At 36.2% G+C, this 16,882-nt stretch overlaps 1 protein-coding gene across 2 annotated transcripts in view; it reads right to left on the reverse strand.

The window, feature by feature from the left end:
- Positions 1-3,387: 3,387 nt before the first annotated feature.
- The window catches only part of KYNU (kynureninase), a 146,681-nt gene continuing 133,186 nt past the window's right edge, over positions 3,388-16,882 (reverse strand). The window contains exons 11-14 of one of the 2 annotated variants that reach the window (XM_030801228.1): positions 16,031-16,083; positions 12,396-12,481; positions 5,021-5,251; positions 3,388-3,644 (exon numbers count right to left, since the gene is read on the reverse strand). In XM_030801228.1, coding sequence (XP_030657088.1) covers positions 3,519-3,644; positions 5,021-5,251; positions 12,396-12,481; positions 16,031-16,083 — 496 coding nt within the window. In that variant the 3' untranslated portion in view covers positions 3,388-3,518. The remainder of the gene's footprint in view (positions 3,645-5,020; positions 5,252-12,395; positions 12,482-16,030; positions 16,084-16,882) is intronic. The other variant, XM_030801229.1, reaches the window with a different exon arrangement.

Here is a 16,882-nt window from a genome sequence, read left to right on the forward strand (position 1 = left end):
ACAAGTTCAACATATGTTTCTCCTACTAAGCTCCTTGTTCCATGAGAACTGAAAACATATATGTTTTGTTTACCACTATGAAGTTGAAAAACAATTCCTGGTCAGGCATGGTGGTGTGTGACTAAAATCTCAGCTACACAGGAGGTTAAGGTAGGAGGAACATTTGAGCCCAGGAGTTTGAGTCCAGCCTCAGTAACATAGAGAGACGTCATCTTCCATCTTTAAAATAAAAGCATTCCTATATACCAACATAGGTATATAGGACAAACAGAGAGCCAAATCATGAGTGAACTCCTATTCACAATCACTACAAAGAGAATAAAATACCTAGGAATACAACTTATAAGGGATGTGAAGGACTACTTCAATGAGAACTACAAACCACTGCTCAAGTATATGAGAGAGGACACAAACAAATGGAAAAATATTCTATGCTGATAGATAGGAAGAATCAGTATCCTGAAAATGGCCATATTGCTCAGAGTAATTTATAGATTCAATGCTATTTCCATCAAGCTACCATTGACTTTCTTCACAGAATTAGAAAAAACTACTTTAAATTTCATATGGAACCAAAAAAGAGCCCATATAGCCAAGACAATCCTAAGCAAAAAGAACAAAGCTGGAGGCATCATACTACCTGACTTCAAACTATACAACAAGGCTACAGTAAACAAAACACCATGGTACTGAACAAAAACAGATATATAGACCAATGGAACAGAACAGAGGCCTCAGAAATAACACCACACATTTACAACCATCTGATCTTTGAAAAACCTGACAAAAACAAGCAATGGGGAAAGAATTCTCTATTTAATAAATAGTGTTGGGAAAACTGGCTAGCCATATGCAGAAAACTGAAACTGGACCCGTTTCTTACACCTTATACAAAAATTAACTCAAGATAGATTAAAGACTTAACTGTAAAACCAAAAAAAACCCTAGAAGAATATCTAGGCAATACCATTCAGGACATAGGCATGGGCAAAGAATTTAAGACGAAAACACCAAAAGCAATTGCAACAAAAGCCAATTGACAAATGGAACCTAATTAAACTAAAGAGCTTCTACACAGCACAAGAAACTATCGTCAGAGTGATCAGGCAACCTACAGAATGGGAGAAAATTTTTGCAATCTATCCATCTGACAAAGGGCAAATATCCAGAATCTACAAGGGACTTAAACAAATTTACAAGAAAAACACAACCCCATCAAAAAGTGGGTGAAGGATACGAACAGACACTTCTCAAAAGAAGACATTTATGTGGCCAACAAATATATGAAAAAAACTCATCATCACTGGTCATTAGAGAAATGCAAATCAAAACCACAATGAGATACCATCTCATGCCAGTTAGAATGCTAATCATTAAAAAGTCAGGAAACAACAGATGCTGAGAGGATGTGGAGAAATAGGAACACTTTTACACTGTTGGGAGTGTAAATTAGTCCAACCATAGTGGAAGACAGTGTGGCAACTCCTCGAGGATCTAGAACCAGAAATACCATTTGACCCAGCAATCCCATTACTGGGTATACCCTAAGGATTATAAATCATTCTACTATAAAGACACATGCATACGTATGTTTATTGCAGCACTATTCACAATAGCAAAGACTTGGAACCAACCTAAATAGCCATCAATGATAAAGAAAATGTGGCACATATATACCATGGAATACTATGCAGCCATAAAAAAGAATGAGTTCATGTCCTTTGCAGGGACATGGATGAAGCTGGAAACCATCATTCTCAGCAAACTAACACAGGAACAGAAAACTAAACACTGCATGTTCTCACTCAAAAACGGGAGTTGAACAATGAGAACATATGAACACAGGGAGGGGAACATCACACACCAGGTCCATTCGGGGAGTTGGGGGCAAGAGGAGGGTTACCTAATGTAGATGACAGGTTGATGGATGCAGCAATCCACCATGGCATATGTATACCTATGTAACAAACCTGCATGTTCTGCACATGTAACCAAGAACTTAAAGTATAATTATATATATATATATATATATATATGAATCCACTTATGTGTAAGTTTTAAGGTTTTGAGAACTCTTCCATCTATGAGGATTAGTTACAGTGGGAAGATTTGCTAAAGCTGAATGTAGCCACTCAATTAAGGGAGATAACATGAGTAATGTAGCACAATACATGGTACATGGTAAGTACATGATAAATATCAGTAGTTACTGGTATTGGTAGGTGTTGATGTTGGACTTCCACATATTATTATTTATGTCTACCATCCAAAGTGTTTATCTAAGTTTGTTTATATTTCATTCAAATTTGTTTAATCGGGGGCAATAATTATGTCACTCTTTCTTGTTCACTATGTATACAAATCTACACTATTTTGTCAACTTATAAATAATGATTGTGGCATCAACAGTTGAAAACTAGATAAGTCCAACAGGGCTAAGTGTAACTTTAAGTTTTTCATAGTGGGTAAGAAAGGTCCATAGATTTGAGATAAAGACGTCAAGAGATGGAGCACATATTTCTTACACCTCTAATCCTCAGAAAGATCTTGGGGTTATTTATTTACTATGGAAACATAGTAATATAATATCTAAGCTCTTATATTAGGGGAAGTTCTGATTTAAAAATACATTACGATAACATTAAAGAAAGAAACACTCTTAAAAAGTGTGAATTAGGGCCCATGAGTGGGTGAGGAAATCAATATAATGAGTTTCCAACATTTCTTACGAGATAAAATAGAATAGTACATATTAGAGCACAGGCTAATAATTGTAAAAAGTTTTATTTTTGCTATGTAGACTATTTTATCAAATAGAAGATGGTAGCTGTTTATTTGAGATGCATGCTAATTTCATGGATGGTAATGAGAAAGATGGCCAATGGTGACTGTAAGAAACTAGTGATTGAAAATTGAAAGATGGGTCCTCTTTCAAAGATGTTAAAATATGACAAAATATCTTAGAATCAATAACATTTGGCATATATTCACATAAATACTGGTTTCTGATACTACAGATCAGCAAGAGTAATGTGGATTGTGCCTAAAAAATATTTGAAAGCCACTATCATATATATATATATGATATACATATCATATATATATATATATCAGACTACAATGCTTCAAAGAAACTCCTTGCTAAATTGAAACTAAAGTAATATTTCCAAATTTGACACAATAATTGCACATACATTATGAAGTTGTCAGTTAAATCGGAAATTAAACCAACATAAAACATTTCAATGACCATGAAACGTGACAGCTTACCGCGACTGTATAGATAATACTTGTACTAACACAGTTTTGGTCCCCCAAACACCAAGCACCTAGACAACCCTGTGGACTCCTTAGTGCCACAGACTCTGAAAAATTATATCAGATTTTCTGTAAGGTATTTATTGTTAGTTACATGTGGTCAATGGTGACATACTTTCAATAATTAAAAATTGAATAATACTGAAATAACCACAGCAGCTTTCAGTATAATTTGCTTAAGTTTTTTCTAGAAAACACTGCTAATTTGTTGTTTCTGCAGAGTCAAGTATAGAAGTGAGCAGATTGGTAAATTTATAAACATCATGGAAAGAATTATAGAGAGGAACTGGAGCCACTCGAATGCCATTTGGATTCCGCTTGTCACACTGTGGGGAAAAAATAAAGCCACAATAATGCTAGTGTTATTCACACATTGAAAATCTATATTCCAGATAAACTTACGTAAATCACTTTCATAATGATTTCCCTAAAAATTAATATATAAGCAAAATTTTTTACTTTAAAACATGGTGTTTTTATGTTTTATGAAACTTTTCTCTTGACAATAATTTAAGAAATAAGAATGGATTGGTGCATAAATAGCCAAGATAAATTCCTGAAATCTATTCAGCAGCTATCTTCCTTAAACATTTAATAGATCATAAATACATTTCGTTTTTGTTTTTCCTGTAGGGACCCCATGGAAGGACTGGAATTCTTGGGTGAATTTAAGTGAATGAAAACCTCATTAGGGTCTGGAGAGTTTTAGTAAATTATCCTTGAACTTAATTCTCTAATCTTTGATCTCACAAATAAGAAGTGGGCTACATTGTAGGTCCTGAAGTAGCACCAGATAATTTGACATGACTGGAGATCACTATGGTTAACTTTAGAAAACACCTGCTATAGGCTAGACAATATAGTATATAGTTTATGTGTGCTGTCCCATTTCAATCCAATCACAACTCTTGGAGGTAATTTATTTTATACCCCAAATACAGATGAAAATTTCAAGCCAATAGATCCTAATGAACTTTCCAAAGAGGACAGAGCTTGACAACAGCAGAGTTTGATTTAGAACCTTGATCTTCTGACTTGTGCCTCCAGCATCTGGGGGTAACCTCTCCTACAGGTAAACATGAGCCAAGCAGCACCTTAATTACATAATCATTGGAAGTAGATACATTATCTTTTTTCCCTGAAATTACTCAGTTCACATTTATTAGTTCTCTTCAAGAGACTAAGAAGGTCATGTAGGCTGAAGGGTTCAAAAAAATTATTCCTTGCAATGTTACCACTCCTGAGAAGTGTACATATATATTTTTTGACAGAAGTGACAAGGTTGAAAATAACTTAATTTGATCAAGCAACTAAATAAGACTTTTTTTACCCTTCAATAAATTGGTATGATCTTTAATTCCATTAATCCAATAAACGAATTGTAGTACAAACTAGAGAAAACAATGTCCTGACTATGATGAAATAATTTTTTTCTGCCCAAACTGTTATGAAAAGAATGAGTAAGTTACAAAAAACTATTCCTATAACCCAAGTTTGTGGTATCTTCTTTTTTATCAGAAATGACAGATCTCTATGCCTTTCAGTTAGCATAGTGCTGAGGGCTTAGTTGGCACTTAATTTATCCTTAATTGACTGACTGATATGAAATAACATGCGACAATGAATAAACCAAAGAATCCAAAGTTTATCCCTAACATGCAGCCCATAGACAAAATCTGGTAGCGAAGCAAGACATACTTACAACCACTCCTCTTTTTTCTAGTTCTTGGAAAACATCTTTGTTTGGAACGGAAAATATTATTGTTAGCTGGCACCCCCGCTCCTCTACATGAGATGGAGTAATTATGTTCACAATTGGTTTCTTGGTCGCTGCTTTATCTTTGCCATAGTTATGCTTGATCAGGTATTCCAGATAGCCAGTTAGCAAAATAGATTTTTTCCGCAATGCCTTCATTGTCGCTTGCTTAAAGATCTGTGGAATGAGTAACAATCAGATTAGTGTCTTATTGATTTACAAAGAAGCAAAAATAAGAGTAAATCATGCATAAAGAGGAAATGCTCATGTTGGACCTTTCCAATAAATATCTCCTTTTACATAATCTTTTTTGGTAAAATCATGCCCTCCTTTAAATGCTTTGCTATTAAACACTGAAGGTAAAATTTCCATGACAGAAAAATTGTACAAATGTCACTTAAATAAAACTTAAGGAAAGAAAGACAATGCAAAGGAAGAAAATGTAAGTTAATATCATGTACCTGTGGCAGGCCAGGTTTCACTAACACAGGCCTCCATCACAACTGTTTCAGTACTGACCGAGTGGTTAAGTTAAATATTAAAAACTAAAAAAGGCAGTGCCCTTATACAAAGGCTGGGATGTAACAAAAGCCCATCAAGAGTTTTGCCTAGGCTTTCCCTGGGCCTTAAAGCATGACAGAATAACGAAGGAATTCTTAACAGGACCCATTCAGGATTAAACAAGTTTTACTGTGGGTGTGAAGAAACTCTCCAGGCCTCTACAAACAAGTTTATGGAAGGTCTAAAGGAACTCCTCAAACCTCAGTGATTTAGCAGAAGACAAGATAAGGGTAATCACTCCAGCACCTGGACCCATTTAGATTAAGTAAATTTACTGAGGCTCCAGAGGAAGGTCTTCAGGACTCAGACCTTAGTTGTAGATTAAAAGAAGTTAATCACTTATGTCTTTAGATGAATGCACACTTACACATAAACATATAGCTTAGAAGGTATATAAGCTCTGGAAAACTTCATAATTTTGAGTTGGTCTGGAGATAATTTCCAGGCCTTCTCCCTGTAACCAGTTACAGAAATAAAAACTCTCTTCATCCCTTGTTCATCTGCATCTTGTTATTGGGCCACGAGAAATAGCAGCCCAACCCTCAATTTGGTCCGGGAACATACCTTCAAATTTATTTTAAATTAACTTAGTATAATCAAGTAAAAGATACCTTAATAAATGGATTTAAATATCACACAATGTAAGCTTTTCCCCAAAACCACTTTTTGAAATCATAATCAAGAAGACTTTTCCAACTTTGATGTAAAGTTTGTTTATCCTCAAAAAAGTGCAATATGATCTAAACATGTGCAAATGTGGAAAGCAGTGTTACTGGTGATATTTATAACTGCTTTACTGACTCCTAAATCTCTTCCAGTTTAACAATAAGAAAAGAAGCAGTTAAATAATAATGCTAAGTTTTCTCAGAAAGGAAAGCAAATAATATTAGATAATGCATTTATTTTTACTGAAGCATTTGGGCTTGCTTTCTCTCATTTTCCCCCTTCTAAATTCTAGCACTGGTGTGAAAATACTGCCATTTGTGGCCTGAGATGTCTTATATTAAGATGAGTGACAAAGGCACACAATAACTGGTGTTGGAATATTAGGGGTCAGAGCAGATGTGCTTTTCTGGCTTATCTCTTAAGGTCAAGTAGAGTGTAAAAATATATCCTATGTATAAGAACTGAATGAACCGCAAACAGAGCGTGATGCACTGGCCTGCCACTTAATGTTCCTTTTCTGTGTCATGGGCAAAGATATCAAGAGCAAAGATAGGGTCATTTGGTGATATTGAGACTTTATCAAGTCTATGAAAACAGTTATTCCTGTATGTACACGTGGCATGTGTAGGCAGGCACTCTAATAAAACTCAAACCATTCAGCCATAGATTTCTCAGAACTATACTGTATGGAAGCTATGGATTGGCTGAAGGAGAGGATGGGAACTGTACTGAAGGTAAATGATATCTAAGCAAGAGAGGAAAAACAGCACAGAATGGTGCCTGTCTCTCTCTTCAACCACACCTCCCAGACAATGTCTGAAGCCTACAGAGACAGCTCAAGTAGAGGCTGATATCTTGGTTTCATAAGCCCCTGAGAGAGATCTGGAGTACAAATAACAGTGCTCCAAGACTCAGATGACCCAGGTTACACAGAATTTGGTAGGAGGCATCTCTTCATTTTCTTGGGCAAAGCAAAATGTAGGTAGACTTGGTACAATGAGGACTCAAGGGAACACTGCCATGTTTTGGGTCAAGGGCCAAGAATCAAAATTCTCCAAGAGGAGCAGGGACAGGCAAGGCACAGGCCACAGCTGGTTTGGCTGTGAAGTTTGGAATAAAAACCTATGTGAGGAATCTTTCCAAGATTCTCTCTGGAGCTTAATAATATTCTCAGAAATTCTAAATAATAAATAATGCTAGGAAATTTTGTGGTTATGCTATGGGTGCCCTAATATGTACATGGGGGCAATCAATATGTGTAGTATCACATTTAATGATAGTTCATTTGTGTGCATAGGTTAGTAAAACTTTGAGAAATATTACTTGCATTTAGTTTTTAAAGGGGCTTAGGGAGTGTTGCTCTTGAAGCTTTCTCTTGATAACTAGAAACCAAATTTTTTGGTATGACAAATAGCTTCCATCTTTGGAATGTTGCCACTCTTTAATCATAAAATAACTTTTAAATATAAAACTTACTTTCTCCATTACAACCACAATAAGGGCAACTGCATTCTGAGGCACTTTTAAATTCATCTCACAGAGGGTAGAAGTCTATTCTGAGCCTCACGTAAAAATATATAGAGAGAATAATAGGGAAGTAACATAAATATTCTATTTTCTTTTTTGCTTCTCATAAATGTTATGATTTCAATATTGAGAAAGAATAATTTTTTTAAATTAGAAAAAAATGAAAAGTGTGGTTTGAAAAATATTCAGCTTAGAAGATAATACTTGGCAGAGTTTCAACTACTTGTATTTTTTTTCTTACTACAAAATGAACACAAAGCTAGAAAAGCTAGATAAGTTTAAACAGGAAAAATAAGTTTGGTGTGATGTTTTCAATTGTCATATTTTTCTCTTAAATTCTTAAAACTGGCTCCCTAGGAACTTTGAAAGGAAACATATGGTACATTTCTTTGTTGAGTCTTCTGACTCACCATGTATTTTAATTGAATGCTCTAACTTTGTGTTTTGAAGCCACTTATTTCACTATGAATTCAGAATACTGAAAGAGGCTAAATATTGTCTACCTATTGCTACATATAAATATGAACCTTCAAAATATAATATATGTATTGTTTAAATTTAAGTATTTTGAAAAGTGAGGAGACTTCCGAAATAATCTTGTCCAAACATCTTACTTTAAAAAATAAGGCAAATAACATCCAAAGGGAGTTGTTGCTTGTGTAAGGTCACACTTCGTGTCCATTGAGGGAGAGGGTACTTGCCACCAGGTTCCTGGCCTCAGGCTTCATCCCTTGATCCACAATATTTTAAGAATTATTGTATAAATGATTCGGATCAAAAAATATAAACAAAAGGACAGTTTGAAACTGATTACAATGTGCTATTTTTAATATCAATCAACCATATACACATGTATTTATAAAAAAAGCCATATTAATATCTTTTTAAAAAGTCATTGTATTAAAAATCTAAGGTCTTATTTATATACAATTGATTCTTAAGTATAGAATCTCTCCTCCAGTTCACATTTGACTGTGTTGAATATTTCTTAAAAGTAGAGACAACAAAGAGGCAGTTTGATTCATGCATTTACTTCTTTCATTTATTGAAACTTCAACCACCTATCTCCTAAAATGGAATAAACTGGTTTAAAAAGATAAGGTGGCTGAGTGCAGTGGTTCACATCTGTCATCCCAACTGCTTAGGAGTATAAAAAGTAAACTAGAGGTTCCTCTTCAAAGACTTTCCTTCCCGTCTAATTAGGAATAAATAGTAACTTCTCTTAGAAGCAAAATTTATTCAAAGACCTATGCTAACATTCTTAAATATCTGCTAGCTGTAATAAATAAATCAATATACTTTATGTTTTTAGCTCCCACAATTTAGCCTAAATATTTGCCCTGGCATGCTTATACTGGTCCAAGCAAGCATTAGGTCATAGCCTGTTCCTCTTCCTTATTTAAAAGTGTTTTTACCTTTCTTAGCATTCCACAAGTTACTTCCTCCTTCCTTTGTTCCCCTCTACCGTTACCTCTTTTAAAAAGTTCTAAGTTACTAGCCAGTCGGGACAAATACAGAATGTGAGGTCCCATCCCAGCCACTGGAAACCAGACACAGCAGTAGGGTGGACACGTCAGGTCATAAATGACCCTGTCTCCTTTGTTCAGTGTACTCTCATGGCAAAACTGCTGGCGAGTGTACCCTTTCTGCAGGAAGTAAAAATGGCCTTACTAAATAAATTAAATATACGTTAAAGTGCTATTTCTTTATAGCACCGAAAAACAAACATTTCAAACAGGAGACTGAGGCAGGAGAATCGCTTGAGGCCAGGAGTTCCAGATTAACATGGACAACATAGCTAGACCTCATCTCTAAAAAAATTTAAAAATAAGCTGAGCACAGTGGCATGCCCTGTAGTCTTAGCTACTCAGGAGGTCAAGGTGGAGGATCACTTGCAGCCAGTAGTTCGAGATCAGCCTGGGCAACATGGCGAAATCCTGTCTCTACAAAAAAATACAAAAATTAGCCGGGCATGGTGGTGCACTCTTGTACTCCCAGCTGCTGTGGAGGCTGAGGTGGGAAGATCAACTGAGCCCAGGAGGCAGAGGTTGTAGTGAGCTGAGATCCCATCACTGCACTCTAGGAGTGAGAGAAGGGGACCCTGTCTCAAAAAAGAAATAAAATAAGTAAATAATAATAATCAGCCAAGTGTGGTGACGCAGACCTGCAGTCCCAGTTACCTGGGAGGTGGGGGCAGGAGGATCACTCGAACCCTAGGAGTTTGAGGCCATGCTAAGCTATGATCGTACTATTGCACTCCAGTCTGAACGACAGAGCAAGACCTCATCTCTAAACAGAGAAGACCTCATCTCTAAACATAAATAAATAAAACTTAAAGAAAGGTAAGTATTAATAGAAACATAGTTAATTCACTGATGCTTACTCACATGAGAAACCCATAAATGTCTAGAAAATAGGACATTTTAACAATTAGAGAAAGGGAAGCAATTCAATGCATTAGTTTGTAATTCAAAAATTTTGCAATTTACAGTAGGAAAGAATTTTGAAAAAGCACTTTTACCAACATAAGGCTTGATTAACTAAAGATAATTTTGGTTAGAATATAGTCTCAGCAGTGAAATGAGCAGAAAGAGGCTCAAGGGAAATATGTCAGTGATTAGAAGATCCAGAGAAGTGCATATCATTCTTCTTGTGGCTTTTAGGGTTTTAAGTTTAGATATTGACTGGGTAACATAGTGAGGCTTTGTCTTTACAAGAACTACAAAAATTAGCCCAGTGTAGCGGTGCACGCCGTAGTCCCAGCTACTCAGGAGGCTGAGGTTTCAGTTTAGATATTAAAAAGAAAAAAGAAATCAGTTCTCAGATTATAACTGAAAATAAAAACTTTGTCTAGGTGACTCTAACACAGTGTGGTAGGAAAACAGTGGCTGGAAGAATAGGAATGTGCTTCCTTTCCCACAGCAGAAGGGTGAATACTACTAGAAAAGCCAGTCCACTGCAGAAAGTATGCCAAAGTGAGGGCGTCTAAAAGCAAATTTCCAGGTACGTCTGAGAAGTTATTTGCAAAGATACGGTGCATCAGAGGAAATTACTTGAGGTACAAGCTCTTCCTAAGTTATGTCCTGGTGCTTCTGATACAGTCACACATCTTCTCGCTGATACAAACTTGCAAGGAATGCAGAAACTTTTTTGTTTCAAAATGTTTAAACAAAATATTTCTCTGAATGGATACTATAAAAACAACTCAAATATCATTATCTGATTTACTAAGCAGATTTTTACTCAAAAATCTTTCAAAAATATGTATCACTGGCTGAAAAATCTGGTTACTGTGTCTATTTTCCAAGTTAAAGATTCTGCCATGAAGTGAAAACAACACAGGCTCCATCTAGTGGTCAACCTGAGTAGGTGCGCTTTAAATTGAGACGGAATGAAATGAGGTGATCACTATCCAGTGGTGAAATTTAATAAAAACAGAGGAACTTGATGCTGCCATCCAGTGGCCAGAATGAGAAACTGCTATAAGTGTTCACAGAATTATGCAATTTTAGATTAGAAGGAATTTTGAATCTTCATCCTGTCACTCATTTGATGCTGAAATCCTCTATAAGTTTTTGCTAAAATATCATAAACTACATGATTTTAGAAGGAGACATGAAAAAATTTCAAATCCTTGTTTGAACAGTTCTATGTAAAACCTCTATTAGAAATATATATGCGCATTTACTTAAAATATATTTTACTTAAATATAGGTATACAAAATATATATTTACTTTATATATTTACATTATTATGAATTTTATACTATATAACCTATATATTTTTACTTGACTGCATTTAGTCTAATACTAAATAATAGTATCTAAGGAATCACAATTTCATTTTCTTGTTATGTATATTTATCATTTCAGGGTGAGACTAAATTTACCTAAATAAAAATAAAAATTAATTTAAAGGAAAATATTGAGTCAGTGATAGTGGAGACTATAAATGGATATAATGGCATAGAAGTCCCAATTTCAAAAAATCATAAAACCACCCTACCTTATGAGACAACCTTATTTAATCTTTAGTTTATTCTGATTATCCTTTTTTTCCTTCAAGTAAGTCTTTCGTAGCTTTGTCACATGGTACTTGGTCAGTTCATTCACCTACAATGAACTAGAAAAAGTACAGTCCCCAGTAATCACGTCAGGCACACAATATTTTCTCAATAAATTTATGTTGAATGAACGAATTTATGAAGAACTAAATATTGCATGCTTATTTGGTATAAAGAGAGGCCAAGAGAAGGTTAAATAACTTATTCATGTTTAAACAGATTCTAAGTGGAGTAAAAAATGTATCTCCCCAAAAGAGCTCCATTTAATATTTACTATGTGCCAACAATGTGCCAAGCATTGTGCTGGGGGCTGGTGACATGAATGAAGGAAGACCCTCACCACATCATCACTGTCCTAAAGGGGAATGCTGCCTTCTGTCCCTTGTTCATGCACAGTGCACATGTATCATCTTGCTGTGTAGCAGAGAAAGTACTACAAATTGTCACAATCAGATCAAGAAAAAAGACAAAGATGTGGGAAGGTTGAAACATACATCACTTACCTCTAAACTAGCATGCAAGGAACACACCAACAAAATGGGAGGATTTGAAATTCGGAATCCACAGACCCCAGGGATTAACTGCAGTTCTGAGAAATTAATATCATGTCATTATCACAGAAGGTAACTTTAAAAGGGTCCATAAAGATACTAAAGTACCGGAGAGTAAAAGAGCAAGACTTAAACCTTTATTCCTGGGTAGGATTTCTGAGATATTAAAGATAAACCCCATGGAACTAAAATATTGATGTTATTTCCCCTTTACCAGCAGTTCCCACCTCCCTTGTCCCCACCTTCTTAGCAGAACACCAGAAATCTTAGACCCAAGGTAAAAACGACCTCTTCCGGAAGTTTTTCTGGACCCCGTTCTCTGCCTTCCTATTCCCAAGCCAGGATTCCTTGTTCTGCCCAACTTTTGCTATTCTATTATGAAACCATGTCAATGAGAGAGAGCGTTAGCTTTTAGTGGCATGTAATTGTAATGTTGCCCAAAGGCAGAAATATGAATGAAATGACCTAGGAAGGTGACTTTTAGCTCTAGGATTGTTAGGTCAAGCGGTTTCTCTTACAAAACACACACAGACACACGCATGCACACACACACACACACATACAATAGAGGGGGCTTTAAAAAAAAGTTCTGCCTAAGTATATAAAAAAGGTAAATTAATAACAGATGCTCTACTAATTAGAATTAAGCAGATTGAACTGTAGCAAGTTAAATTCAATAGGGTTAAGATAGCTAGTCAGAGATAAGTTAACACTATGACTGAGTAAAAGAATGTTAAAACACGATGACTTTTTATATAGTCATCAAATCCAGAATTAAGCAAACTGTGGTGACATGGTTTGGCTCTGTGCCCCCACCCAAATCTCATCTTGAATTGTAATCCCTGTATGTCGAGGGAGGGACCTGATGGGAGGTGAATGGATCATGGGGGCGGTTTACCCCATGCTGTTCTCATGATAGTGAAGGAGTTCTCACAAGATCTGATGGTTTTAAAAACAGCAGTTTTTTGTTTTTTGCTTTTTTTTTTTTGAGATGGAGTCTTGCTCTGTCGCCCAGGCTGGAGTGCAGTGGCGAAATCTCGGCTCACTGAAACCTCCGCCTCACAGGTTCACGCCATTCTCCTGCCTCAGCCTTCCAAGTAGCTGGGACTACAGGCGCCCGCCACCAGGCCCGGCTAATTTTTTGTATTTTTAGTAGAGATGGGGTTTCACCGCGTTAGCCAGGATGGTCTTGATCTCCTGACCTCGTGATCCGCCCGCCTCGGCCTCCCAAAGTGCTGGGATTACAGGCGTGAGCCACCGCGCCCGGCCAAAAACAGCAGTTTTTATGCACTCTCTCTCTCTCTGTCACCTCCCATCACCTCATATGTGCCTTGCTTTCCATTTGCCTTCTGACATGATTGTAAGTTTCCTGAGGCTTCCCCAGCCATGCGAAACTGTGAGTCAATTAAAATTCTTTCCTTTTCAAATTACCGAGTCTCAGGTGGTACCTTTATAGCAGTGTGAAAACAGACTAATATATATGGCCATATGGCCTGTGGGCCAAATTTGACCCACTAGTTTCGTTTTTGTTTTTGAGACAGAGTATCACTCTGTCACCCAGGCCAGAGTGCAGTGGCTCAATCATGGCTCACTGCAGCCTTGACCTCCCCGGGCTCAGGTGATCTTCCCACCTCAGGCTCCCAAGTAGCTGGGACTACAGTTGCATGCCACCACTCCTGGCTAATTTCTGTAGTTTTTATAGAGACGAGGTCTCACTATGTCACCCAGGCTGGTCTCAAACTCCTGTGATCAATTGATCCATCTGCCTTGCCTTCCAAAGTGCTGGTATTACAGGCGTGAGTCTTCATGCCAGGTTCTGCTTTTCAAAATACAGTTTTATGAAAACATAGCCACAATCTTTCACTTATGTATCACCTATGGCTGCTTTACCACCACAATGACGGAATTGAGTATTTGCCACAGAGACTGTATAGCCCAGAAAGCTTAAAATATTTCCTATCTGGTCCTTCACAGAAAAAGCTTGCTAACCCTGATCAAATTCAATTCCTTTACTTCCAAATAAGAAAACCCATCTCAAAGAATTTAAATAAGTGGTATAATAACATATCTAATTATTTTAGCAGCCAAGGTAAAATACAGGTATCCTGACTAGACTGGAATATCACATCTTGCAATTTGGTTGCTACAAATCTGCATACCAATGGACCCTGACTTAACTATGGTTTGACTTAAAATTGTTCAATTTTACAGTGATACAAAAGCAGTATATCTTCAGTAGAAGCCATACTTCGAGTATCCATACACCCATTGTGTTTTTCACTTTTAGTATAGTATTCAATAAATCGTATAATATATTCAATGCTTTATTATAAAATAGGATTTGTGTTAGATGGTTTTGCCCAACTCTAGGCTATGTAAGTGTTTTGAATGTGCTTTAAGGTAGGCTAGGCTAAGCTATGATGTTCTATAGATTAGGTGTACTAAATGCATTTTTTACTTAAGATATTTTCAGCTTATGATGGGCTTATCAGGAAATAACCCCATTGTAAGTCAAAGAGCACCTCTATATATAAAATATTATCTCAGGCCAGCCTAGACAACATAGCAAGACCTCATCTCCACTAAATCATCATCATCATCATCATCATCATCATCATCATCATCATCCAGTCATGGTGGTGCACACCTCTAGTCCCAGCTACTTAGGAAGCTAAGGCGAGAAGATTGCTTGCACCAGGGATATCAAGGCTGAACTAAGCTTGATTGCACCACTGTACTCTGGCCTAGGTGACAGAACAAGACCCTGTTTCAAAAACAAAAAAATAAAGTCAATAAAAAATGAAAACAAATTTAAAACAGTATCTCAGGGTTTAAAGCAATCTGAAGGATCCAGTTTATGTTGAACTCTCAATGCGCTTATGATCTTTCTGCATCCCATGTGATTGAGAAACAGGGTCACGCAGGAAAAAGAAGCTCTGTATGGTAGAGTTTCACTTCTATCTGCTGGGGTTAACTGCTCACAGGAATTGCTACACTCTTTGGTACATGGCAAAAGCCACAAAATGAAAATAGGAAAAAAAGAAGAGTGAAAATGAGTAATTATTAAGGTGCTGCTATGTCCTACTTGGCTTATTGTTTTGAGCTTGACTAACCCTAAAATCAAATCTTTAAATAGATTTTATTATTCACATTAGATAAGTGGGAAAGAAAAAACAATGACACAAGATGATATAACTTGTGCAGGATCAAAAAACTATTAAGCAGCAAGGTGTGATTAACACCCTAGTCTTTCTGGATCTGACTCCAAGCCCCAAATTTCCTCCTGTCTTCCATGCCCAGTGTTTCAGGTGCTCTATATTGATGGCACCTGACCAAGCCACATGACTCTTACCTTGGACTTCATTTTCTTTTACCTCCCTACTAAGGGATAGACTCAAATCATGCTAAAATCTATAAACTCTTAGTCTTACACTCTGGAAATGTCATTTCTTATGTGACAATTCTCAGTGACATTTTTGAAGTGCACTCTCCCTGGGGCATATACATTACACATAATACAAAGACAGATAAACATTGAAATAAAGTTAAAATAAAAATGACTTATTAGGTAAAATAAATACACTTACTGTTATCCATCTTAAATCTGGTGCTGAGTTCATGGCCAAACCATCCCACTAATCTAAAATATAAATAAAAACATTAGGTTTTTGGGGTTTTTTTTGGATGGAGTCTTGCTCTGCTGCCTAGGCTGGAGTGCAGTGGCGTGATCTCAGCTCACTGCAACCTCTGCCTCTTGGGTTCAAGCGATTCTTGTGCCTTAGCCTCTCAAGTAGCTGAGACTACAGGCATGCACCACCATGCCCAGCTAGTTTTTGTCTTTTTAGTAGAGATAGGGTTTTACCATGTTGGCCAGGCTGGTCTTGAATTCCTGAGCTCAAGATTCATCAGCCTTGGCCTCCCAAAGTGCTGGGATTACAGGTATGAGCCACTGTGACTGGACATAATATTTTGATCTATAAAAATAAACACTACTAATTTAGAAATCTGGGGCCTGCATTATAAAGCCATTTGTAATATAAGTCATCAAATACTTCAGCCGATAAAATACTATATGGTATCATATGGTAATTAATATTTATAATTTAAAGAATGAGGATAAAAATCTATCCATCTCTATTATTATTTTATTTTTGTGTGAAATATCAACTTAAGAGTTATAGTTAATGACTGTTTTTTATTTAAAATAAAATGAACAAAAATATTAAGCAGTTTTTATTTTAAAATTAAGCTAAAAGCTCAAAAAGGTCAAACAATACAATATTTTCACAACAGAATCTCTAAAGAGAAATGTACCCAAAAAAACCCATATAATTGTTGAAAGTTTTAAAAACTTTTAAAAGAAATTGGTTGCTTTCATATTATTTTTGTTTTGTTTTGTTTTGTTTGAGACAGAGTTTTGCTCTTGTTGCCCAGGCTGG

The sequence above is a fragment of the Nomascus leucogenys genome, chromosome 20 (assembly GCF_006542625.1).
Source record: "Nomascus leucogenys isolate Asia chromosome 20, Asia_NLE_v1, whole genome shotgun sequence".
NCBI classification, from domain to species: Eukaryota; Metazoa; Chordata; class Mammalia; order Primates; family Hylobatidae; genus Nomascus; species Nomascus leucogenys.